Source organism: Balaenoptera acutorostrata, chromosome 7 (genome assembly GCF_949987535.1).
Source record: "Balaenoptera acutorostrata chromosome 7, mBalAcu1.1, whole genome shotgun sequence".
In the NCBI taxonomy this organism is placed as follows: Eukaryota; Metazoa; Chordata; class Mammalia; order Artiodactyla; family Balaenopteridae; genus Balaenoptera; species Balaenoptera acutorostrata.
The window spans coordinates 70,220,324-70,246,967 of record NC_080070.1 but is presented as its reverse complement, the minus strand read 5'-3'; the positions used below and the strand labels follow the sequence as shown (position 1 = coordinate 70,246,967).

The 26,644-nt window shown below is 34.6% G+C and overlaps 1 protein-coding gene across 1 annotated transcript in view; it reads left to right on the top strand.

The window, feature by feature from the left end:
• AGMO (alkylglycerol monooxygenase) overlaps window positions 1-26,644 on the top strand; it is a 377,145-nt gene that overhangs the window by 199,210 nt on the left and 151,291 nt on the right. Inside the window, exons 7-12 of the mRNA XM_007164886.2 lie at window positions 1,284-1,350; window positions 3,550-3,615; window positions 3,706-3,785; window positions 7,446-7,580; window positions 9,048-9,164; window positions 22,736-22,818. Coding sequence (XP_007164948.1) covers window positions 1,284-1,350; window positions 3,550-3,615; window positions 3,706-3,785; window positions 7,446-7,580; window positions 9,048-9,164; window positions 22,736-22,818 — 548 coding nt within the window. The remainder of the gene's footprint in view (window positions 1-1,283; window positions 1,351-3,549; window positions 3,616-3,705; window positions 3,786-7,445; window positions 7,581-9,047; window positions 9,165-22,735; window positions 22,819-26,644) is intronic.

The window sequence follows — 26,644 nt, the reverse complement described above, 5'->3', positions numbered from 1 at the left end:
AAATGTCTTTTATATTTGGTTTGTTCAAATCAGTATCTAAACAAGATCCCCACAATACGTTTAGTTGTTATGTATCTTAAATATCTTTTCATCTGAAGCAGTCCCACCTCCCTGTTTTTTTCTCGTACCACTGACTTGTTGCCAAAATCATGTCAGTGTTACGATTTCAGTGACTATTTTTCCCCTTGAGTAGCATTTAACATATGACTTTATTCTTTATATATCCTTTAAATGGAAGTTAACTTTAAAGGTGAGTAGTTTCTTAAAATATCATGACAATGTATTGATTTTGTCATAAGTAGGCTCTAAGAGATCTATTTAGATTGTGATTAAAGAAAAGTAAAAGTCTGTTATCTGCCATGGTTGATGGAAGAAAGAATAATGTAATTGAGATTAAAAGCGTTCCCACATTGTCCAATATTAACTGTATGACATAATGGATATCTTAAATATGGCCTGCGGTTCTTTTTTATGATAACTCCCTGGTTTCTACACTCCTTAGAGCGTGCAGACTCTGGCATAGGGGATTCTTACTGAGAAATGTTGAGAGAGAACATTAGAGAATAATAGACGCGATTTTAAAGGATCTTTAATTCCAAAAAAGCCCCTTTACATATTTGACTTTGAATCGTGCCTCAGAAATGAACTGGAAGATGTGACATCTACAGTAAGAGAACATTTAGGAGTCTATTTGAATAAGCAAAGATCACCGTAATGCAACTGCAGTACTAAGTTACTGCATGACTGATTATTGGGTGAAACCAACTCCAGAAAACGAATATAATACTGGTTTCCCTTCGCCTAGTTATGCTCTGTTAACGTAAGTCATCAAAGACATAGCTGATAGGTGAAGAACATAAAATGCCATGAAACTTGAAAGAAGTATGCCTTGGCAATAGTAGCATCTAAATACAGTAACATTTGTAATCCTCAGAACATTATTATGTAGATACTGTTATTTCCATTTTAAAGGTAAGGAATCTGACTTATAAAAAGCTTAAGTAATTTCCCCAATACCACATAATAATAAATAGAGGATTCAGGAACTGAACTGAGGCAGTCAGTTCACTACTCTTAACCTCACTACTATACTATATTGTCTCTTAGAATACCGTGATGAGCTAATTGTTATCTGTATATGAACACCAGAAGATAGAGGCCCTTCTTCGGACTCTGATGCCAACCATGGAACTAGCAATATTTCTTAACCCATGTGGGATTTTAATGTGAGTACTTAAATATTATATATAATTTAATAACTATGTTCCTTTTCTTTTAAACAGGTCATCGATAACCTTGGTCCTTTGGAACTGATTCTTAATACTCCTAGCCATCATAGGGTTCATCATGGTGAGGAAATTCGATCTCTTCTTTCGTTCCTTCCTCATTTCTTGAAAAATGACATTATTATTTTGTATCACTTCAGCACAATTACCCAACCTAGTCACCACACACTGCAAAGAGCCATTTGCTTCTTCCTTCGTACCTGGACATACCTCATCTATAAAGAAAGGACTGGAGGAAAACAAAACAAAACAAAATGCTTTCCATAGCTGACTTTTGAATTTCCTTTTTGCTTAGCTCTCCTCGGATGTAGTGGAAAAAGGAGTTAACCAGCTGAGGGAGTACCCACTTCATATTGTGAGGGGCTTGTTGAAAGTTACTCCTTGACCCCACGCTGAGGGTCATTGCTGTGTACGGTCAGAGTGTCTTGGTCTTAAAAACTGTTGGTATTGAAGGAAAGCCTAATAAACAACACTTCACTTTCCTGCCTAAGTTCTATGAACAAACTCAACATACCCTGCTTTTTCCTGACGAAGAAAAAAATCCCATGTGACTAGTGCCTAAGGTTTAAAGACACTAGCTTAAGAAATAACAGAAGTATTTACACGTGCGCACCAAAAGACCTGTACAAGAGTGTGCATATTGGCATTAATTGTAATAGGTAATAGGAAAAAAAGATATAATTCGCATGTTTGTCAGCAATAGAACAGATACATTGTAGACTATTCATGTAATGGAGAACTACATCACAATGAAAATGTCCAAACTATGATAACATGTAATGGCATGAATAAATCTCACAAATGCCATTTGGAGAGAAGGAAGCTAGTAAGAAAATAATAAATATTATTGTTCTGTTTTTATAAGTTTCCAGGCATCACAGGCAGTAGTACTGGCACACGTCAGGCCTGCCTTCCCAAGGTGGGCAGGTCCCTTTCCCTGGGGCAGGGAGCAGAGCAGAAGCACAAGCTCCTCCAGGTGGGGAGAGGGTGGGGTCAAGCTGCACATGTGCGGTTTCCTCTTCCAAACTCCACAGTCATACCTCCACCCCAGGGAATTATTACTGAGTTGGTGCAGAGGTCAAGAGCATTATGCTCTTGCTGTTCCCTCCATATTAAAGGAAACACAAGGAATGGAGAAAAACATGTCCACATTGAAGAAGAAATAGTTGCTAGTTTCCTGTTTGGCCTTAGAGCACCTTCGCATGCATGTTGCTTTATATCAGGCATTCTCAGCCTCTGCACTATTAACATTTTGGACCAGATAGTTCTTCACTTGGGATGCGGGGTGGGCATGCGGGCTGCCCTGTGTATTATAAGATGTTGGTCTCTATGTATTAGATGCTAATAGTATCCCCTCCCAGTTATGACTATTAACAGTATCTCCAGACATTGCCATATATTCCCCGAGAGTCAAAGTGCTCCCTCACCCAACTGGGAGCCACTGTTTAGCCTACGTGTGGCAATGAGTGGTGGATCTGTGTAGCCAGCCCCACTCTACTTTTGTACCAGGGGAGAATTTTCCTTGTACCTTTACGTTCACCTGTACATTTGCATGTACAGGAGGTGTGTAAAGAAATGAGGACACGTGGAGACAGTTGAATTTATTGGAGTAGTGGCTTGGTGGATTAATATTCTTTTTCCTTTGATTTACAATCATGTGGATATGATTGTGTTTATTTAAGAAACTGTGTCCAACTATTTAAATTTAAACTAATATTTAAGTATTTGGGGCATTAAAATATCATATATGTTATGAGTCAATGAATATAATCAAAGGTAACTTAATTTTTACTTATGTCTTTTGTGATGAAAAAAATAGGAAAGTCTTACTGTGAGTGGAAAATTTTCTTCCTGGAAAAGAGGCAGTGAAAAGATCACATCAAAATTAAAAAAAAATACAAATATACGTATATTATTGATATTTATCTTATTTCGTATTGCCTTTTGTTCTGGACCATTTAATTTTTAATTAGTACTCTTTAATAGTCCTAAAAAAAAAGAATTACTTAGAATTATCCCAGATTTTTAAAGACCAGAAAAATTGTGAACGATGCTTTTTTAAAAATCTGGAATAATTCTAAATATCTATGGCTTTAAGGAAGTCTTTGCTCTTTTTAGTAAAATCAATTGGAAAATAAATACTCAGTTTACTAGCAAATAAAGTCTAGTGTTGTCAGTGAAAAGATATTTTTAGGAATATCATTGTTTCAAAAAGTGTAACTTCCTTTTTCAAAAAATTTTTTAAAAATATTTTGTCTCATAGGCAGAAATCGTTATTGTGTAGACAAAAATTTTGCCGGAACTCTTATTATATGGGATAGAATTTTTGGTAAGTAAAAACTGTGAGCATTTAAAAAATTAAATTAGCTCCTTCATTCACAGAAAGTCAAAGATCATATCGTTATTGTTTATCTTCCAGGAACATTTGAGGCAGAAAAGGAAAAAGTTGTATATGGTCTAACACATCCCATTAATTCATTTGAGCCTTTCAAGGTGCAGGTAATGTACTTGGTTTTATTTCTTCTGAATTGATTCCGTCCTTTTATAAATTTTATATTTGAAAGAAAAATCAGCTGTTGAAAGGTGGAAGTACATTACACTAGCCTTAAAAAATATATATTTTAACTGTAAAATAATTTAGAAATAACTCTGGCACTCAAAGCCTTGAATCAAATTGGGCAGAATACATTTGAAAACAATTCATTGTAAGAATTTTAAAACATGTCTGTTACCTAGAATTAAAAGAAATAGCTCTTTAGCAAACATACCCTTTCTCAGAATAGACCTGAAATATATTCATGTATTCAGAAGGAGCAGTAGTAAAATGTATAATTAAGGCTGATCCCAGAGTAAGAAAAATATTTGCTTCAAGCCTGCATGACTCTGGTTAGAAATTCAGGGTGAGGCCTTTGCCCTCTTCTTCTTGGACGGAGGTGTCAGGAGCTATTACGGGTTGGTTAGGTTTGCACGTTGCCTCACCTGCTAAGACTTGTTGCCCTGGACCAGCTTTCTGTCAGACATGTGGTATTGGTTGTTCGCTGGTCTCAATGGTTGGCACTAGAGAAATGAGGAATGTCTGTGAAGCTCTGATCCGTCAGCAGCAGAGCACCGCAGACATTCCCAGGGGTCGGGACTAGTAAATGAGAAAAAGATAAAAATGCTTGAAAAAATGAAGAGGTCAGTCAATGACAGCTCTGTCCAGGGGATATACAGCATTCAGAAAGGGAAGAAAGTACAGGTTCATGTTGGGTCTGCTTTTCAAAGCTACTTCTTCAAGGTTTTTAAAGAAAGTTAAAGTAACAAAATAAATGGACATTTATTGAACTTTTACTATGTGCAGGACATTGCTAACAGCACAAATGTTTAATTTAACCGTTACTAAAACCTTATAAGGTAGTAGTTCTTTTTAGCCTCAGTTTTTTGGTAGATGAAACTGAGGTTCTCAGGATTTAAATAATTCACCCAACTATACACAGTTTGTCAGTTGCAAACCTAAGTAGGGTGGGTTGAAGGCCAAGCCCCAAACTTGATTAACTCAATTTTCAGGTGAAAGGCATTTTTATGTCGCCATTCAGAAGAGAAAAGTTGATTATTTCTCTTCTTTCTTCTCAACTAGTGGCATTTCTCTCTCTGTCGTTCGTTCTCTCTCTCTTTTGATTAGGCATTACCAAGAATATGATAGATTTTTTTCAGGAGAATACTAACAAATATTTCCAGGTACTTTCTTAATAATAAACATTTCTAGGTACCTTCTTTATAGAACTGAAATCAGTTTCAAGATAATACATTGAGAGCCACTTCTTCACTGGGCGTGGTCTTGTCTTCATAACGTAGAGATTAAGAAGGAAATACAGCTTGGTCTCTGCCCTCTAGGAGAGAGCCTTTCAAACTTAATGTGCATATGAATCATGCGAGGATCTTATTAAAGTAGGGTTCAGTAGGTCTGAAATCTGGCCCAGATACTGTGATTCTAACAAGCTCCCAGGAGATACCGACACTGCTGGTTCATGGCAATCCTTTAGCTAGCAAGGCTCTGGGAGTGTACACACGTGGAGGAAAAGGGGTTCATATTCGAGATAGAATAAGAAGTTGAAAACTGCTTCACATGCAGCTGCTCAAGGAGTTGGATGATTAGGATTTGGAGACACAATATTCAATCACAGGTCTTTATGAGCTGCTGCTAAATCTGCCCTCACGTAAACATTGCCTTTAGCATAATAATTGTCACAACTGTGTCTAAGTTTTAGTCTCCTACATACTCACTTATATTGTTAGAAATATCAAATCAGCAAATTGTAATAATTAGGAGTTCCTAAACCGACAAAATCACGTATTTACTTTCACTTGAATTCCTTTATATTAGCTAAATTTCTCACCCTCCCATCAGAGGGATCAAAAGCACCTCAGGATGGCCCCTGTTAGATGGAGAGGCTTTTTTTCCCTTTAATACTAGGTATAGACCATTCATTTTGCTTTCCTTTGGAGTCCAAGAGTTTCAGGGCATTGGAAAACAAGTAAGTGAGAAAGTACTCCTTATTTAAAAGCCCTGTATTCTCATGGCTTGTGTCTAGAATGATAGCAGTAAAATTTCAGTCAGTTTTTTTTTGTTTGTTTGTTTGTTTTTTTTTGGTGGAGTTATGTCTTCGTTGCTGCGCGCAGGCTTTCTCTAGTTGTATCGAGGGGGGGCTACTCTTCACTGCGGTGCGTGGGCTTCTCATTGCGGTGGCTTCTCTTGTTGCAGAGCACGGGCTCTAGGCGCGCGGGCTTCAGTAGTTGCAGCACGCGGGCTCAGTAGTTGTGACATGCAGGCCCTAGAGCGCATGGGCTTCAGTAGTTGCAGCACATGGGCTCGGTAGTTGTGGCGTGTGGGTTCTAGGGCGCATGGGCTTCAGTAGTTGTGGCGCATGGGCTTAGTTGCTCTGCGGCATGTGAGATCTTCCCAACCAGGGATCAAACCTGTGTTCCCTGCATTGGCAGGTGGATTCCTAACCACTCTGCCACCAGGGAAGTCTTGTACTCAGTTTTAAAAATAACAAAACAGGTAAGTATATTAATGCGTGTTGTAACATTCATTTTCTGTGTTATTATTATTGCAAAGCCTCAGGATAAGTTTCCATCTAACATTTCCTTTTTCTTTAAAATCTGCTCAGCTAAATCCTCTATTGTTACTTAATTGCTTCAGATTCCTTATTATAATATTTCAAGTAATTTTAAAAACAATTTTTATAATGCTAGCAGTTTAAATTCTGTAAGAGATAGTGAAAATACCAATGAGACCACAAATTCTGATAGAGCCATAACTTCTTTCTACATTAATTTATCACTACATGTATAATAGAACTCATTTCGAGAGTCTACAGCTGATGCTCAATATCTAGGATTATTTTTAATCCTTTGATACATTTTTATAACATATATGATATGTATAGCTATTTATCCTAATAGCCAGTACTTGTTGAGTCCTTGTCATGTGTGGGCATACTTTTAACTTTATACATATCAAATGTGTGTTATTTAAAGAATGTGAATTCCTGCTATAAGCCTCAAGGTAAACTTCTGACTCAGCAAACTTTTCCTATTACAGAATATGGTCTATCTATTTAATCCTCAGAGGTCTACCATCAGAAATGGCTTTGAACGTTTTTTCTTAAAATGAGGTGTTTGTCTGTAATTCAATACATTAAATAAAAGATTATTTTTTAAATATATAACAGATATGCAATATTTGTATGATTCCATGTTCAACTTTAAAAACCATTTGGCAAGTCTAAAAGAGATGTCATTTCACATGGCTGTTGAGTGCACAGGCTGCTAGTTAAATCCATTGGAATCAAATTCTCTGAACTCACTTTTTATTCTTTGCTGATTTTCTAAACAATTGCCCTATTATTAAATTTCATGTTTATAATTTTGTGGAGCTTCAGAAGTATTGACAAGAACACATTTAAATGTAAAGGTATGCAGAATGCATAGAATGAATTTCAATTTATAATGCAATTGCATATTAATCAATATTAGCAAATTATACATAACCTATATATTAAAGAATAATTTGTAAGTTACATTAAACAATAAAATAAAATGCATGATTTAATGTATTTAATCTTTTTTGTTATGTTTTTTTCTTATTTTAAATAGACTATATTTTTATTCTTCTAGTTCCACCATTTACTTACCATATGGACTACATTCTGGGCCACACCTGGATTCCTCAATAAGTTTTCTGTCATATTTAAAGGACCAGGATGGGGTCCAGGTAAACCAAGACTTGGACTGAATGAAGAAATCCCAGAGGTAAATGAAGTTCATGAATTCGTTGATGGCAAAGATTAATTTCATATCGTCAGGGCTACAGCCAGCCTGTAATACATGCTGACTTCATGCAAATATGAAAAAAGATGTTCCCTTAGGCAGATACAGCCCTGTAATGTGTAAATTAATAAGTGGACACCACCTAGGGGCCATTAAGAGGGGTGCCTTCTCCCAGGCTGACACTGCCTCTTACTAGGGAACATGGTTTGGGGCAGAGCAGCAGAGGCTGGTTTTCTTGGCTCAAACCCACAGCCGAGAGCCTTTGTGTAGTGCAGAAACCACACAGACACTTGTGGATCCGTCACAGAGAGCCTTAGAGAAGATTCAGTCTAGCCTTCATTTTGTCCATGAAAAACTGAGGTCTCCAGAATAAAAGGTCTAAAGTCATACTGAAATGATGTGGCTATTAGATTAGACCACAGCTTTTATTCATTCCATAGTGGCGTAGTAGCATTAAATACAGAAATCCCATGTAAAACTAAAAATAAACCAGCTAGAGATTTAAAACACTGAAAATCAAATGAAAAATTCAGTTTCAATATGGAATTTCTCTTATGAAATGGAGAAAAAGGAATTTCTTTCCAATCATTTAGGATATATATTGAGATTGCTTATGAAAATAACTGTCATTGATAGTAATATAGAAACAATAAGCTACTGTTGATTTCAAAGATAATTATGAGTATAAAAATTAGCCAGTATTCAAGAAAATGAAATATGTTTTATTTGAATATTGTTAATTTTCAAAAATCCTGATCTGAATAAGGATATTTTCTCATCCACTTATGAAAGCTGCTGTGTTGGAATTTCCAGACACTTGGTTATGTTCACAGTTAGTTATATAACAATGATCTAACTTGATATAGGTGAAAATAATTTGCTTATTTCAGCTCCAGAAAGTCTAGTCATCTACGGTTCATTTCTTATTTTCCTTTTTTGCAATAGATAATTCAAAGTGAATATTTTAAAATCATATTGATGCCTAAATCTGCATTATAAGGGTAGGATTATATTATTTCTGGGAAACTGTAGTTTGGGAAAGCTGTTATCAATAAGACAGTATTTGCCTTTGAAGCATGATTATCTACACTATCCCAAATCACCTTCCATTTTCTCTTTTGCTATACTTTGATGTATAATCATGAACATATTTTCATATTTCATATTACATGTTCATTTTGTTTATGTTAATCATCAGTATCAATTCTTACAGTGCTCTATATAAAGCAGAGTAGATCAGAATCATAATGCTTCTGAAATGAAAAACAAGTCTCCTAATTTTTACATTTTTTCTATCCAAAGTAATAAACGTTAGAGTCATTTCGAGGATTAAAAAAGATAGCAAAACCTTTCATTTCTTTTTGCATATCTCCTCTTCACTTAGTGTGAATTTCAATGAGAGCGATAAGGGAACAATATAATGGAAAGGCTTCTTTCTTATCTTCCTAGGTCAAGGGGAAAGAAGTTCCCTTCTCATCATCAGCATCTCGGCTGTTACAGACATATGCAGTTGTACAGTTTGCTCTGTTACTAACATTTTATGAAGAGACCTACACAGATAAAGCTGTAAGTGGTGCTCATTTTAAATAGAGTGTGAAAAAGTTATCTGTCACTTTGAAGATGAAAATAAGCTCCCTCTATTATAGCTGTGCTCTATTCTTTTCTGTAATAATCTTTGAATTGTGGCAATGTCTCACATTTAAACAGGTAAACTGATTCTTCTAGAATTAATTTAATTAATGTAAGTTAATTAATTTTATCCAAAGTGTTCTGTATAAGATGTCCATCAAATGGTATATAATTGATCTAAAATATAAGTAGGAAATGATATGTCACGAATAAATTCTTCAACAATTAAAAGAAAAGTATTTCAGAAGCTAGAATTAAATGTGTTGGGGAAAGCAGACTTTATAGCAATTTCAACATGCTTATCTTCAATTAAAGAATACCCTGATAACTTGAATTTAGGGGGTTTGCAATGTACGGTTAACTTCATTTATTTTGTCCTTTCTAAATATTCGAAATATTCCTGAAGCACAAGAGCACTGGACCAGGGTTGAGAATCTGGATTCTGATTCAGGCATTACCACCTGGGGAATCATTTTTTGGCTACATGAGAATACCCTCATTGCCTATATTTTGGAGAAAACAAAAATAGCATAATGTATGTAAAAATGCACTGTAAACCATAAAAAGATAAAAACAAAGGTATTTTTCAATATTTGCTTTGTTTCACAGATTTATTCATATTATATTCTTCCAAAAAGAATTTACAATAGTTCAAAGTGGTACATAAATTATAGTAAAGTAACTAAGTTGGAAGTAGGTGAAATTGAAAATAGGATGACAGAAGAATGAAAAATCAGTATCTGACTTTGTTACCAAGGAAGTATGTACCTCATGAAAGAACCTCACTGAGTCAGGAATGTTGAGGCCTCACATAGCAGCAATGTATGAGTAATGTTTACGCTCTAAAGAAACGGGGAAAGGGGCCTTCCATTTCTAGCAAAATGGTGGGTTAGATACACCTACTTCTTTTTAAGGCATATCAAACACCTAAAATTGCTGGACAAAATGTAATTTTTAAGAAAACCCTTTAAATACACTGCATAGATGAGTAGGCAAAAAATTGAGGTACTCCTTAGAGGCTAAAAATGTTGAGAAAATGCAAATCCAATGAGGTGCTCTTCCTGACAGCTATCCCAGGCACTGAGAAATCTCTGTTGATAAAGACCTTAAGGGACCCGAAACAAAGCTGAGAGCCTACGTGGGTGGAAAGTCAGTTAAAGAACTTCAAGTAAAACAACTGAAAACAAAAGAAATACTCTCAGCAAGGGGAGGGGGAGGAGGATGAGAAAAAGAAACGTAAAAAGGAAACTTACCCATACTGGACTTGGCTTTGAGGAGGCAGAAAAAAGTCTTCCCTGAGAATTTTTGACTACAAACCACCTCTCACTCGGATGTGGATCCAGGATTTACACTAACCATTGATTTATAAACCTAAACTAAGTGTGTAGTCTCAGATTAGGACTCATGTTTAAAAGACCCATGTTCAAATCATGCTTAGAGCAATCCCCTCAAACTCAGGTCTCAGCATAGTCCCCCAGGTAATGTCTCAATGATGATGAACTGAGAGATAAAAATCACAGAAACACACTAGGAGAAAGCCACTATGACAAAGCATTAACAGAAACAACAAGCGACAGAATTATACCCTCAAAAACAACAGATTTTGAAAATAAAATCAATTAAAAGATAAATTAAGTAAATTTAATATATTTGAAGAAGCAAAAGTTGAAATTAAAAAGAAATTAGAAATTATGGAAAATCAAGAAACAATGATGAAACACATTTAGAAATAATCAAATTAGACTTCTAGAACACAAAAATATAATGGACAGGGCTTCCCTGGTGGCGCAGTGGTTGAGAGTCTGCCTGCTAATGCAGGGGACACGGGTTCGGGCCCTGGTCTGGGAGGATCCCACATGCCGCGGAGCAACTGGGCCCGTGAGCCACAATTGCTGAGCCTGCGCGTCTGGAGCCTGTGCTCCGCAACAAGAGAGGCCGCGATAGTGAGAGGCCCGCGCGCCGTGATGAAGAGTGGCCCCCGCTTGCCGCAACTGGAGAAGGCCCTCGCACAGAAACGAAGACCCAACACAGCCAAAAATAAATAAAATAAAAAAAATAAAAAAAAAAAAAATAATGGACATAAGGAAGTCAATGACTTCATTGGCAGTTTAAAGACAACTAAAGAGAGAATTAGTGCATTAAAAGAGCAAAATAAGTATCCATTATACAGTGCGAACAGACAATGATATTAAAAAACATAACAGAAGTTATCTTTAGACATAAAAAATAGTGTGAAAAAGTCTAAGATAATGCAAGAATCCAGAAAAAATGCAGATGAATACAAATAGGATTAGTGGGCAGTGAATTCAAAAAAGATAAATTAACTTTTTCAAAGATTAAGTAAGTACTGTTGACAGATATCAGCCTGTCCATGAAAGCTCCATAATAGAAGTTAATAAATGATATACACAGAAAAATTAGTCTAAGTTTTTTAAAAATAATTTTAATACATAAAGCCTATGGAATTATATTTCATAATTAGATACCATTGTAATATTCACAGTATATTCTATTGGAACAATTCCAGGTATTCCATATGACTCACACAGTGAGTTCTATAAATAAGTCTACTCGAAATAGGTCACTGAGTGTATTAAGAAGGACTCTTTGGTTGTATATGACAGAAATTCAGCTTAGAGTGAATTTATTAACTCATATAACTGAAGAGTCTGGGGTTTTTCTTCTTTAGACAGTGCTGGATCCAGTGAGTCAAGTAACTTCATCAGGAATCATCTCATTCTTTTCTGCAGTTATGCATTTCTCAAAGCAGATTCTCCTACAAGCTCTCAACCTTCATGGTAGCAAGATGGTTACCAGCAGCTCTAGCTTTAAATACTTCCACACAAGGAACTCCAGAAGTGAAAGTTCCAAGCTGGAGTCTGATGTTATGGGTGGGTTCATCTGGGTATCACTGAACCCATCAATGTGATCAGGCCTGGATCACAGACCATTTAATCTATCAATGGGAGGGCAGGGCCAGTGATAGGAAGGCTTGAAAGACATATTGAGATGGTAGTTTATAGAAAAAAGGAAATAGACTCAAGTAGGCAAAAATAACAAATGTTAGATCTATGTGAATCCTTCTCACTCCTAAGTACTATATGATTTCAACTTGTTTTCAAAAAATATTCTTTTAACACTGATAAATGTATAGTAACATAATAAACCTTCCTGTAGGGTATCATTTTAAAGTATCTATGATATGAGTGTCCATTAGATATCTTCTGTTCTAAGAAACAGATTATCCAATTAAATGTGGCTTAAGTATAACTGAAAATTCAGAGGTGAGTATTTCCAGGATTGATTAGTTCAGCAGTTCAAACATGTAGAGTTTCCAAAAAGGCTTCTCTACAGTTCTCTGGGCTTTCATCATCATAATTACAGCAACTCAAGGCATCATGTCCTCACGCTGTGACCAAAGGCAGCAAGTTCAGTTCTCCTAGAGCATCTTGTAAATCTCACTTAAGAAGGAGGGGAAAAATGTCCCAGAGTATTTCCCAGCAAATGTCCTTTCATGTCTCATTGTTCAGGACTGATTCACATGCCCACACAGAAACAATAACTAACACTAGTTCATGAATTAACCATGAATGAATTATACCAAACATAATTCATGCCCTGGGGATAAAGGGTTCACTTTGCCTCTGAGTACATCCCTTTCTTATACCTGGGCAAAATCAGCATAGTATTAGTATAGAAGATACAGGGGATATTTTCTGGTTGGGCAAATAGCAGTGTATGTCACAATGTGTCCTACTAAATAAAATAGGTTTACAAGATGTTTACAGAGACTATTGGATAATATATTGAAGAAAGCCATTTCAATTTTAAACATCATTTGAAGACTTTAACGATTGGTATTGTCCATATGTATTTGTGTTTTTAGCATTTAAAATTAATAACCCCAAATTGCTACACATAGTGACTCCAATTTTGGACACTAGACAAGTTCACGTGTGCTCTCTGCCCACGTACAATGTTTTTTTTTTAAACTACAGAAAAACTCGTTCCTGATTATAGGAGAAAACAATGATTTAAATTCTGGTTTCCATTTTGTGGACTGAAAAAAAGAAATAGGATATGATGTGACCAGAAATGCTTTGAAAACGTCATGGAAGAATATATAATGGCTTATTATTTGCTGGTTCATACATGTACTACAACTAATGTAACCAATTGCAAATTGTAGCAGGTTCATTTGCCTTTAGCTTCAAAAGAGACAAAATTTGAACCCAAGAATTTCTTTCAGGAGCAAAGCTTTCTTAAAAGCAGCATGGATTACATCACTCTTAGCAGTGCACAAGTAGACGTCAGACTACCATAATGGTTAGACTTATTAATTGCTTAACCTAAGGTCTCATAATCATGTCTTCAAGTATTACATAATTAACCCATCACTGATTACTTTGTTAAACTATTTTGTTATTTTAATTTGTTCACCTAAGTTATGATTAAAATATGCCTGCGTTAATAGAGTTTAGATAATTGAATAACACCAGAAGAAAAGCTACATCATCTACATCTAAATATCTAACTCTTGATATACTGATCAATACTGAGTACAGTTTGCATTATTGAATTTTTTTTAGCTGTACTAAATACAGTCTCAAAATAAACTAACCTAATTCATAGAAATAAAAATGAAAACTTACCCATTTTGATTTTGAAATAGAGGCCTTAATATTAAGCTCACCAAGAGAATTTGAAGGTCTAGGCATGTGTGAGTGCTTCTTGGGTTAAAATGTAGCCAGACAGGGTGTATGTTAAAATATGTAACTCATAGCATGGTTTTCACAAGATTTTTCCACTGTCGTAAAAAAACTATATGAGAAACTCATGTAGATATGTCGACAAAGAGAAATATCAAGTGATGAAATCCTTTTCAAATTGAAATTAGAGTTGGAGACAGCTTCATCCCTGACACAAATTAATTTTGAAAAGTGCATTTGCTTGTTTCCCACACATGTTTTTCTTTGCTAAAAACATGCTGTGCAACTAGGAAAAAAGGTTGCTTATTTGCAAAATTCTATAGTGCCTTTCTAGTCTCAGGGATGTTTAAAAGCATCTGAAGACATTAAAATCCAACAGCAATATTTTTTTTCCAGATTCACTGTAGCCAATAATCACATAGAAAAGTTGTGGCTGACGTGTAATTGCGGACCCTGCTGTAGTCCCACAGCCTTTTCTGTTTATGCGTATACCAGAGTAGATAAATACTTACTTGTTTAATGTGTGCAAGTTCTGTATAAATAACTTTGGGAGTCAAAATAGCAATTTGATGGCCACCAAGAAGGTGGAAAATGCACACTTCTTTCTTACTGAAACTTGCAATGTATACATTTAAATATATAGTGTTTAGTTTAGTGATATGACCCACAGTCTTTTATGTTGATTTTAGTTTAATAATGCTTGGGAAATCAATTCCTCAGCTGCCAGGGTCCACCTCATGTGGTGATATCATGAATACGGGTTTGAAATGGAAATATGGACGCACTAGCATGTTTCCAAAGTAAAACTGTAAAGGCAATGCTATCCTTTTCAATAATAGACACATTCAAAACAGTTTGAATATTTAACAGGGTCTTATAATAGAATGTATAATAATGTTACTGTAGATATGTCTAACCCAGATTATTTGGTGATATATTTCAATATGAGGCATCTGAGAATATCCAATATAAATTTGGAAACAGGTTTTTATAGTCTTAAATTCCCCTGGTTGCTGTACTCTGTAAAACATTATGGGCACTAAAATTTTGTAACCAATGCTTTCATATTGACACGTTTTAACAGACCCTTAGAAAAAAATCAATATATTTAGTGGTACTGTCATAACAGAGAGTGTCGCTTGCACAAATTAGATCTAACTTAGGTCCTATGTGAAACCTCTCAAGTCAATATTCAGCACATACTGTTTTCTTCCAGTGCAGCCCACTGGGATCTAATTTTATTTCCTAAAGTTCTTAGGTGGTAACTGAAGTAATATGAAAAAAGAAATGTGAGCTAAATTGAGCATCAATCATAATTTAAATCCATGAAATGAATGTAATAAATGTGTATTAGTAAAGGAAGGATATTAACCAAAGCTACCTGTCTAATAAGCATAGACTTTGGGAACTTAGAAAAGTGATCATTGTGAATTCCTGTGAAAAATCTATTTTTGTCTACTATATTGAAATATAATAAAGTGGGAAATTGAGCATTTAAAAATGCCTTTTGCATCAAATAATGAAATATTAACTGTGAAATTAAATATATCTTCATACTATTAGTACTGTCTCAAAATTTGTTTAGCATTGGGCAGCTCTTTTAAAAGCTATCATATAATAAATACAACCAACCATGAACTGCTTATAATTTGAATTAAGATCTCATTTTGACTTATTAGAAATATGTAAAAATTAGATACTTTAATTCAGGTTTGGAAACTCAAATCTCAATGCACAGTTTTTTCTTTAATATTCTTATTGGAGTGTAATTGTTTTGCAATGTTGTGTTAGTTTCTGTTGTACAGCAAAGTGAATCAGCTATAAGTATACATATATTCCCATATCCCCTCCCTCTGAAGCCTCCCTCCCACCCTCCCTATCCCACCCCTCTAGGTCATCACAAAGCATCAAGCTGATCTCGCTGTGCTATGCAGCAGCTTCCCACTAGCCATTCATTTTACATTTGGTAGTGTATATATGTCAATGCTACTCTCCCACTTTGTCCCAGCTTCCCCTTCCCCCCTGTGTCCTCAAGTCTATTCTCTACATCTGCGTCTTTATTCTTCCCCTGCCACTAGGTTCATCAGTACCAAATTTTTAGATTCCATATATGTGCATTAGCATACGGTATTTGTTTTTCTCTTTCTGACTTACTTCACTCTGTATGACAGACTCTAGGTCCATCCACCTCATTACAAATAACTCAATTTCATTCCTTTTTATGGCTGAGTAATATTCCATTGTATATATGTAAATGCACAGATTTTGAGAGTCTTATTTCTTTATTAAAAGTCATTCTCACGAAAAAGCAGTTTGTCTCTCTGAGACTGTCTTTTAAAGTCCCTTTTATCTTTTGTATTCTGGGATATAACTGAAAGGTGTATAGCTTATATTTCTAGTTGTTTCTTAGTGAAAAAATAAAAGTACCCTATAAAGAGTAAAGAGAAAGTCGGTATACTGAGTTCAGTGAGATGTTGAGACAAATACTGGTAATTTAGAGATGCTCCAATGACCCCTGAAATAGTTCTACTGACATTCCAAGGATGATGTTATGTCAACATGTATATCTTCTTAAGCAAATGTCATAAGACCTTTCATTGCCTTTGTTTCTCAGTCTTGCACTCATAGCTACCCGATACTGAGGCAAGACCCTTCAGTGTTCTCTACCCAATGCCCAGTGAATCATGAGGCTGTCCAGTCTGGCTGATGGAACTGGTACTCTAGCTGGCCCTGTTGTGAGCTCTGGGCATTGCAAGCTCTAGTCCTTTTCTAACCTTTGATAGTCTCCTCACATGCATGAGCTGATATACGAGACTTGATGGGCACCCCCTGCAGATGAATAGAGTTCTGTCTATGCAGCTCTCTCCTCTTTGGTACTCTCTTCCAAACAATAGCCTCCTTGGCTTCTCCCAAATCCCAGCTCCATCTCCTCAAATCAGGGAGTCTACCAGGCCCCTCTGAGTTCCCTCTGTGCAGCAGCATAGAAACTCTCTCAAGGTAGTAACCTGGAGCAATAGTGAGGGGTCATGTCATTTGTATCCCGTTTCCCTGGGATCACTGACCTTTGTTGCCTGGTGTCCAGGGTCTTGAAAACAATTGTTTCAGATATGTTGTTTTGCTTTGTTTTGTTTTGTTTTCAAGTGGGAGGGAAAATCAGTCCTTGTTTCTCTATTTAGTTGGGTGCACATTCATTATTAACAGAGTGGAATCATAGCTTGAAATATGACTACAACATAACTATTCTTCAAGTTACGTTACTTAAAGTTTTTAAAATAAAATTTTTTGCTTTTATTTCTTACACATTTTTGTAGAAACTCACTATTCCATACCAATTCAGTGCTTCTGAACTATATATTTGTTATACATTTTAGGCAATATATTTTTACCTTTGATATATTTATTTAGTTTGCTTCTTGTTTGAAATTATAGAAAATGTTCATTCTAATCATATTATGTATGGTTCAACAGTAACCAAACGTTCTGAAAATATTGAAAAAAACAATATAGTCAATATTGATATATATATTTTTAAAAACAGGATCTTATTTCAATATAGATTCTTGAGATCCATATAGAATTACAAATTGCTTGATGATATCACCTTGAGTTCTGTTCCTGTGCCTATGTTGTAATACTGGGAAGCATCTTCAAGACTTAGGTTTCAGCTCAAGGTATCTAAAAGGAGCCATCAGAGTCACGGGGATGATGAGGTAGCAGAGCAAGTGTGCCCCAAACCAAATTTTCTGCCTTCACATCAGAGGTTACAGACATTTAAGTATTAGGAAATTTTTGACCTTATTTTACAAATGTTTGGGAAGATGAACATTTTGAGTCAAAATAATGACTTTAGTAGATCTTTTCAGAAACTTCTAAAAATTCACAACCCTGATATAATAAAATCAAGACATTTTCATTTCTAAATCCTTAGAATAAGACTATGGAAAATATTATCAAATTACCTCTGACAATACACAAAGTTCTTTAAAAAAGAATGTATATAGACGCTTACTATTATTTTAGGACATAGTGTATGGGGCTGATATTTCCCTTTGTGAGATTTGTCGGGTGGGAAAACATGAAAGGTAATTATGTTGATCACCAGAATTTTTCTGTGGAATAGTAAGAGGGTGATATCCCCATTCAAGAAGAAAAAGGCTTTCTTCTTTATATACCCTATGTGGGCAAAGGAAGGACTCTCACACCTTCATTAATTGTTTAAGCAACATTGCATCAAACATGTAATTGTAATTTTTGAGTTCCTATGTAGTTAACGTTGCCTCATGAGTATTTTTTCTCATCTGCTTAAAGTTGCAGGGATGTTTGCTTTTTTCAGGCATAAAAATCTGCACAGCAATTCCTGCACTGAGAAACCTATGGAAATAAGAGCTACCAAACTGCTTGGGATTTGAAAGATAATTTTAAAGGAGGAAAATTAATTCCTTGCTTCATAAGCTTTTTTTTTTTTAATGGGAATTATTTATTTATTTATTTATTTTATTTCTGGCTGTGTTGGGTCTTCGTTTCTGTGCGAGGGCTTTCTCTAGTTGTGGCAAGTTGGGGTCACTCTTCATCACAGTGCACGGGCCTCTCACTATCGCGGCCTCTCTTGTTGCGGGGCACAGGCTTCAGACGCGCAGGCTCAGTAATTGTGGCTCACGGGCCCAGTTGCTCCGCGGCATGTGGGATATTCCCAGACCAGGGCCCGAACCTGTGTCCCCTGAATTGGCAGGCAGATTCTCAACCACTGCGCCACCAGGGAAGCCCCCATAAGCTTTTTATAGTTATGGACTTTCTCATTTTTTGTGATGAAGACATAATATATTCAAAGCCTAATTTAGAATAATTCCATTTTAGCACTTTAGGACAGCAATATCTTACATGAAAGATATACTAGCAGTGAATGGTGTAAAATGGTAGTAAACCCAAAGAAAAATGAAATTGTAGTGTTATAAAAAATTAACAAGCTTCATGTCATTTCACATCTTGTTTAAAACACAGGAGGCTAAGTATTTACAGTGGTCAAAGTCTATAAAGTCTATTCTATTTTTCCCTCCTTTTTGCTCTAGTGTAGCTGGCCTATGGTCCTACCAGCGGAATTAAAGTAGTGTGATTTCTAGGCAGGGATTTTGTCTTTCTTGCTCACTCTCTTAAACTCCTATTTACCACAGTTCCTAGCAAATGCTCAATACATATTCATGGAATGAATGTGTAGAAATCAGAGAAGATCAACTGATTAGCCTATCAAAGGATACAATATGGAAAAAAGAGTTTCATAGGAAAATGGACTCTCTAAAGGAAGCATGTGTTCAATATTGGATTTCTTCTTCTGGTAATCTTAGTTTCCTTTAAACTCAAACAGTTTTAGGACAGTTTTGTTCTTTAAGAAATTAAACATAGAAATATTAAAGTATTTAATGTTTTAAATATTTAACACAAGCATTTAGTATATTAATATTAAATTATTAAATAATTATAATTTTAAGGACTAAAATATTGCTATTAAATTAAATATTAATGTTATAATATTAAATTATTTATTAAGCCAATTAGAATTATATGAAAGGTATGAATAATAAACACAAATGTAAAATAATTCAATCATTCGGTCAGCCATTCAAAAACCATATTAGCTACTGACTATGTGCTAGGCAGTGTTCTAGGCACTTGGGATATAATAGTGAATAAAAAGATAAAACCTCTCTTAGGGAGTGAGAGAAGACAGACAACAAACATCTAGAGAATGAACAAACAAACAAATGTATAAGTGTATGGGCGTGATAAGTTGTAAGGAGGAAAATACAACAGAATAAGGTTATAGAGCATTGTGGAGAAGTACTATTTTATATAGGATGAACAAGGACATGCAGTAGTTACCTGAATGAAATGAAGGAATAAACCATAAGGATCACTGTGGGAAGCCATTTCAAGCCTAAGAGACGGTAGATGAAACAGATTTGAGTGGGAAGGATGTTTGTCATATTCAAGGAAGAGCAAAATTTCTGATGTAGCATAAGAATGAAAGACAGAAATGATTCGGGAATTATATGATAATAGGGGATATGTTGTGTAGAGGTCAGAGTGAGGACTCTGAGCTTTATTCTTACTGAGATTTCAAGCTCCTGGGGGATTTAGAACATAAGAATGATATAATATGACTTAGTTTTAAAGAGATAGCTCTGGCTACATACCAGGGGAGGGAAGCCAGGTTAGGTGGACACACAATTTAGAATCAGAGAGACCAGTTAGGAGGGTATTTTAATGTAGTAGAGATAATGTTGGGGGTGAAACATGGTATTTTTTTCTGTGTGCTGTTTGTAGCAAATATCTTTATTCTGGATGTATTTCAAATATAGTGCTGATGTATTAGAAGTAGATAGTGAGAGAAAGAGTCAAGGATGAGTTATGGGTTTTTGGCTTGAGCAGATGAAAAACTGTGGGTACCATCCCTAAAACGAAGAGAAGTGGGGAGCGTGTGGTGTGGAGAAGGAAATCAAATACAGGGTTTTAGGCAGGCTAAGTTTCAGATGTGTAATAGCCAAGTAGAAGCTTCACTAGGCAGCCAGATAGCTGTATTAAGTTGGTTTTCACTTAGACACCATTAGCCAGGAAGCAATTTGTGGAGAGAGTTCTTTATTCTTTTTTGGTCCAGGGATCATAAATTCCCTAAGCGAAACAAAAAATATATTTTGTCCTGTCTCTGAATTTCCTGATATTTGAAAGAGCTAATAAACCTTTTACTTGTGCTTCCTTAACTTATTGTAATTAATTAAGATTAGCCTAAGAGCCATTTAGAAAATTAATATAGGCTGACTATAATAACAATGATAATCATCATATCACTAACTGACTTTATGCCAAGCACTCTTCTAAGTACTTTATTATAGTCTTTGCCAAACTCATATTTTATTTCAGATGTACTGAACACATAAGAGAGACTTAGAAATGCTGAACAATTTGACTGGTTACATGGCTAATAGGTTCAAATAATTTCAAACGCTGCATTCTTATAGAGTATTTAAAATCATGCTATAGGTTTGGGGCACAAATCATTTCTCCCTTCCATATGAATTTTTCCCTAAAAGATCAAAAAGAAGCAATAATGGTGTAAGAAGCATTTTTATTTAGAGACAAAATAGTTCCCCTAAGCAAACATTAATCTACTCAAGCACACCTAGTTACTTCTACCACCAAGAAAATATTTTTCTGGTGTGTTTTTTGTTTTGTTTTGTTTTTTGTTTTTGCTTTTCTGCTTTACTGTCCCAAAGCAGCCACCGTGGAATTCCACATACCCAAATAGTACTCTCCTGCTCTCCACTCAAACGTTCTGGAGTTCACTGAACTCCCCATCCTATATCTGATATCCAGCACTGTCTCCATATTCCTAAACATTCTGACACTTTTTATTCAGTTTTTTGACCACTCAAAAATACTCTTCTACTAAACTATTGCCCCGGAGGGTTAAAGCCCCTTGGCAATTCTGGGTGCCATTGTAGGCATTTAGAAAGTAACTAGGGAGGTGTTAAAAGTTGGCCATGAGAGACAGCGCTGATTTAGAAGATGATATGGAACTGAGATATTGGATGTGAGCAGCAATTGTAATTGGTAACTTTTGTTTGTAACTTTGGACAGATGCTACTTAGTTGTAGGTATGTATATTAGTTCATAATGACTTGAAATTACCTCTAGTTATTTCAGGAAAAAGAAAAAAGAGAGCGTTTAATCACTATTTTAGCCAACATAAAACAACCTTTGGTGTTCTCATAAAGGTGAAACATAAATACCATGAGTGACAAGGGAAATCGTCCATTAGCTGTGCATCCAACTCCTTGCTTTTAGTGATCCACTCTCAATCTGAAGTGGTAACCATCTGGCCCTAACATGAGCTATGTAACTTCAGTATAGATCTCTGCTTATGCCTCCTTTAAGTTTGTTGCTCATATGTGTTCTACCATTGTCACACTTAAGGGTCAGGTAGGTCTGTTTTGAATTTCAGAGGCATCATTTACTTCTGTGTGATGATGGAAAAGTTACTTCATCTTTTGATTCCAGCTTTGTTTTTTCATATATGAAGCATATATGATGATACCTACTCTGCAAGTTTGTTGGGAATATGAAAAGAATTAGCATGTGTGAAACACATAGCATGGAAGCTATAAAATAGTAGATGCTCAATAAACATTATTATTAAATTTTTACATGTAAACAAAATGCATAATTAATTTATAATTATAATAGAGAAATATGTGGGTTTTGTCACTAATTCAAAAAAGGACCCTTGACATGTACAGAGGAACATACAGATTTCATCAAATAAAAATGTGAGTGGATGTGTGTAATTTCTTTCATGTATGTGTTTGCACTCATAAACACATTCTCCTTTAAATATTTTCTTTATTAAAGACACTTTTGGGTTTGAAACCATGAAGAATTGGTGATATTAAAAATAACCATTGAAATGTGGTACTTATTCATAAAAATGTAAGTGATTTCTCCATATGTGGAGGCGTGTTTCAAAGAACTACAAAAGCCAAAACTTTAAAGGAGAATTATTAGAAAGAACACTTTAAGCAAAATATCATTAGAACTGTCTAATTCATTCTCCAGGTGTCCAACAAGATAACTAAACGACATTAGGTAAACCAAAATATTCTCTGCATATTCAGTCTTCTTGGAAAATGTCAGTAACAAATGGTATAACATAAAATAAAATTGAGTCTGTTATTCTTGTCAGCTTTAAATTCTGATGCTCCTTTGGATGACTCACCTAAAGATCCATTGGTCTCTGTGTTTGTTTGACAGGCACTATCACAGGTCACTCTCCTTCTGAGGGCTTGCTTCATTATCCTGACCTTGACCTCCATTGGATTTCTTCTGGATCAAAGGTAAGAAGTGAAATTCTTCTATTTTTGTAACTTTATAATGTGGTTTTAAAAATATATGTGAAAGTTTGAAATTCAGCAAACATTTGTTATTAAAAAAATAAAGTTGAAACTACAAATTCACACCTTCATTTTAAATGAGACAGAGTAGTGGTTTGTCTGTTTTTAAATCAAAGGTCCATTTTAAATCTAAGCCCTTTAAATGAAACTTAGGTTTTTCAAGTATATTAAGAAAACTTATAAAATATAATGATTAAGTCAGCAAAACGTAGAGTATAACTCTGAGTACTTAATAAAATCTAAAAATTATTTATTTTTCCTTTGCTATTGAACAGTTCATAATATACACCTAAGTGTATGTATAGTTGTCTCTCGGTATCGGCAAGAGATTGGTTCCAGGACCTAGCCCCGCCCACCCCCATACCAAAATCTGCAGATGCTCAAGTCCCTTATGTAAAATGGCATAGTATTTGCACAGAACCTATGCACATGCTCCCGTAAATTTAAATCATCTATCTAGATTATTTATAATACCTAATGTAATGTATGTGCTATGTAGATAGATGTAAATACAATATAAATGCTATGTAAATAGTTGCTGGCAGTGGGAAATTCAAGTTTTACTTTTTGGAACTTTCTGGAATTCTTTAAAAATATTTTTTCATCTGCAGTTGGTTGAATATGAGTTGCAGAACCCATGAATATGGAGGGCCAACTGCATATTTAAAGTTTATGGCCTTTACCCTCACACAGCATAGTATTTAATGATTCCAGTTTTAAATACTACTCTGGCCAGAAAATACATTCACTTGAACAATTTTAAATTGCTTTTATGGCTGAAGGTATATAGCAAAATACCCACTTGTTATTGCTTAGTATTTATCAATCATTAAAATTAATACTAATACCAATACTTATGTACTTAATATGTGCCACAGAATGCTTAATTATTTCTTGCAACACTTTAAGGTAAGAATTACTATAAACTCCATTTGACAGGTTATGAAAGTCAGACAGAAGAACAGTAAGAGATAGAACAGAACACAAACCCAAGCAATATGACTCCAGAATTCACATATTATAGAATTTACATATAACTGTGAAAAATGGCAAAAAAGCTCAGTCATTCTTGAAATCTTATCATCGTTGTAGTGTAATTGTTTTTCAAGTAGGTAACCAATAGCCAGATTACTTTCAGGAAATTTTAAATGTAAAAGCCCAGTAAACATGCATTTAATCTATATTGAATATCATGTCACTTTCCTAAGAAATGCTTAATAGCTGCTCTGGAATATCAGTAGATTCTGAAGTTTCATCAAGATCCAGGTCCAAATGGTTAATGGAACTGTGTAATATGCCTTCGCTATAAACATTTGGTAGAGTGATGCGGCCGGCACACTTCACATAGTCATGTGTAAACGGTGTATAGAATTTTAAACGTATTTCCTTCTATAGTTTAAAAATTGTGTTTATTTTATCATTTAACTTGTTTGGCTTTCCATCCATCCCTACTTTTCTATACTAGAAATAAAATACCTACTAAGCCATAAGAAGAGAAAATGAAAAACTGAGTCACAAGATAATCTGAAATAATTACCCAGATCCAAAGAATCAGGATCACATTTTAAAGATCACAATTCTGTTGGTTCCATATACGTAGTAAAATTATCAGTCAGCCAATAACAATAGCATAGTTTTATGTTTTTAATGAAGATTTTGTTGTTTCCATGGATACAAATAAATAGGCCAAATAAGCAAGCTATTGATTTTAATCACAATATATCCTATGATACATTAAGTTATTCTTATTGTATATATTTATATAAAGTCTCCCCTGCCTCTGGCCTTATTGATATTTTTAAAGTGCTGAAAGAAAATTACTGCTAACCTGTAATTCTATATCCAGCAAAAATGTAGGTGAAGTAAAAACTATTTAATCAAATTTCTATAGCAAGCTTCACATTTGATAGTGAAATGTTGAAAATTTTCCTTTGAAACTGAGAAGCAGTTAGATATGCTCGTTATTTAACACTGGGCTGGAAACTGTCAGTGGAGAAAAGAAAGAGAAAGAAAGAAAAGCCATAAGGATTTGAAAGGAATTAATAAATTAATTAGAAAATTAATTTATGTTAATTAATCTAAAATCTAATTAGTGAATTAATTAGAAAATCTAAGGAATCTATAGGGAATTTATTCAAATTAATGGATGAATTTCAGAAAAGTTTTAAAGAAATTATCATCAACGATATTTTTATGTACTAGGAAATGTAAAACTTTATGCAATAGCATCAAATATATCAAATGCCAAGAAAAACCAATCCTAAAAAAATGAGTGCAAAATCTCTAAACTACACTATAGAACTATTGAAATACTGTGAAAAATAAAGAATTTTTAAAATTGGAGAGATAACTATATTCATAAATTAGAATCCTCAATATTGTAAAGATTACAATTTCAGCAATTGATTTACATATTCAGTGCTATTTGAATTAAAATTATAAAAGGTCTCGTCTTTGTGGAATTTGACAAAGAAGGCTCTTTCTAAAATACATGTATATGAAAATGCAAAGGCCCAATAATAGCCAGCACAATCTTGAGATTTTTTTACAATGGCAGGAGTTGAGCTACTTGCTATCAAGATTTATTATAAAGCTACAGTAATTAGACATGTTTTATTGGCACAAAGATTAGAACAGAGAACCTAGAAACAGATCTATGCATATATATGGACTTGATTTGTGACAAAGGTGTCCCTGCAGAGCTACGGGAAAATGCTATCTTTTCAATAAATGGTCTTAGAAAAACTGGATTTCCACATAGGAATAAGAAAAATAAACTTGACAAATATTTCACACCATAAAAAATTAATTCTGGGGTCAGGGGATTGCAGATTTAAAAGTGAGAGGAAAGCCAGTATAGATTCTAGCAGATAGTATAGTAACATATCTCTATAACCTTGGAGTAGGTAAAAATATTAAATGGTCCACAGAAATCCCTAATCACATAGATAAAATTGATGAATTAGTTTAGAATAATATTACGGAAGTCAATTCTTCAAAAATTAACCCTTATTAAGACAGTACAAAAGTAAAATTTTCGGGTAGGAGATGGTATTTGCCAATTTTTACAAGCAACAAAGACTTTGTATCACAAATGGCTAAAATCAAAAGAATTGACAATACCACCTGTTGGAATGCTCACACCCTAAAGGAGGCAGTTTATATTGTGATACCTAATTTGAAAAACTGTTTGAGAATTTTACTAAATTTGAATATATGTGTGTGTATATGTATGTGTATATATATATATATATATATATATATATATATATATATACACACACACATACCCTATAACCCGGCCATTCAATTCCAGATATATACTAACAATGCACCCAAAAATCATGTGAAAGAATGTTCAGAAAGCATTGTTCCTAATAAACAAATGTGGCCAACAATCCAAATGTCCTTCACAAGGTGAATGGATGCATGAATATTCGTCTGTTCACACAATGGAATAATGCACGAGTGAAGAATGAGCTACTGCTGCATGCAGAATCGTAGATGTATCTCACTAACAACACTGATTGAAAGATGCTAAATACAAAAAGGTGCACACAATATAATTTCATTTACAAAAAGTAAAAAAAAAGATAAGCGTAAAGAACAGTTTTTAGGAATTTATGCTAAAGCAATAAACATATAAGTAAAAGAGAGCAAGAAATGGTATGATTACCATAAATGATAAACTAACAGGTTGTGATTCTTTTTGCAACAGAGGGAGGGTGGAAGTATTGAGGAGGTGAGATGTCTTTGGGGGGGCTACTAT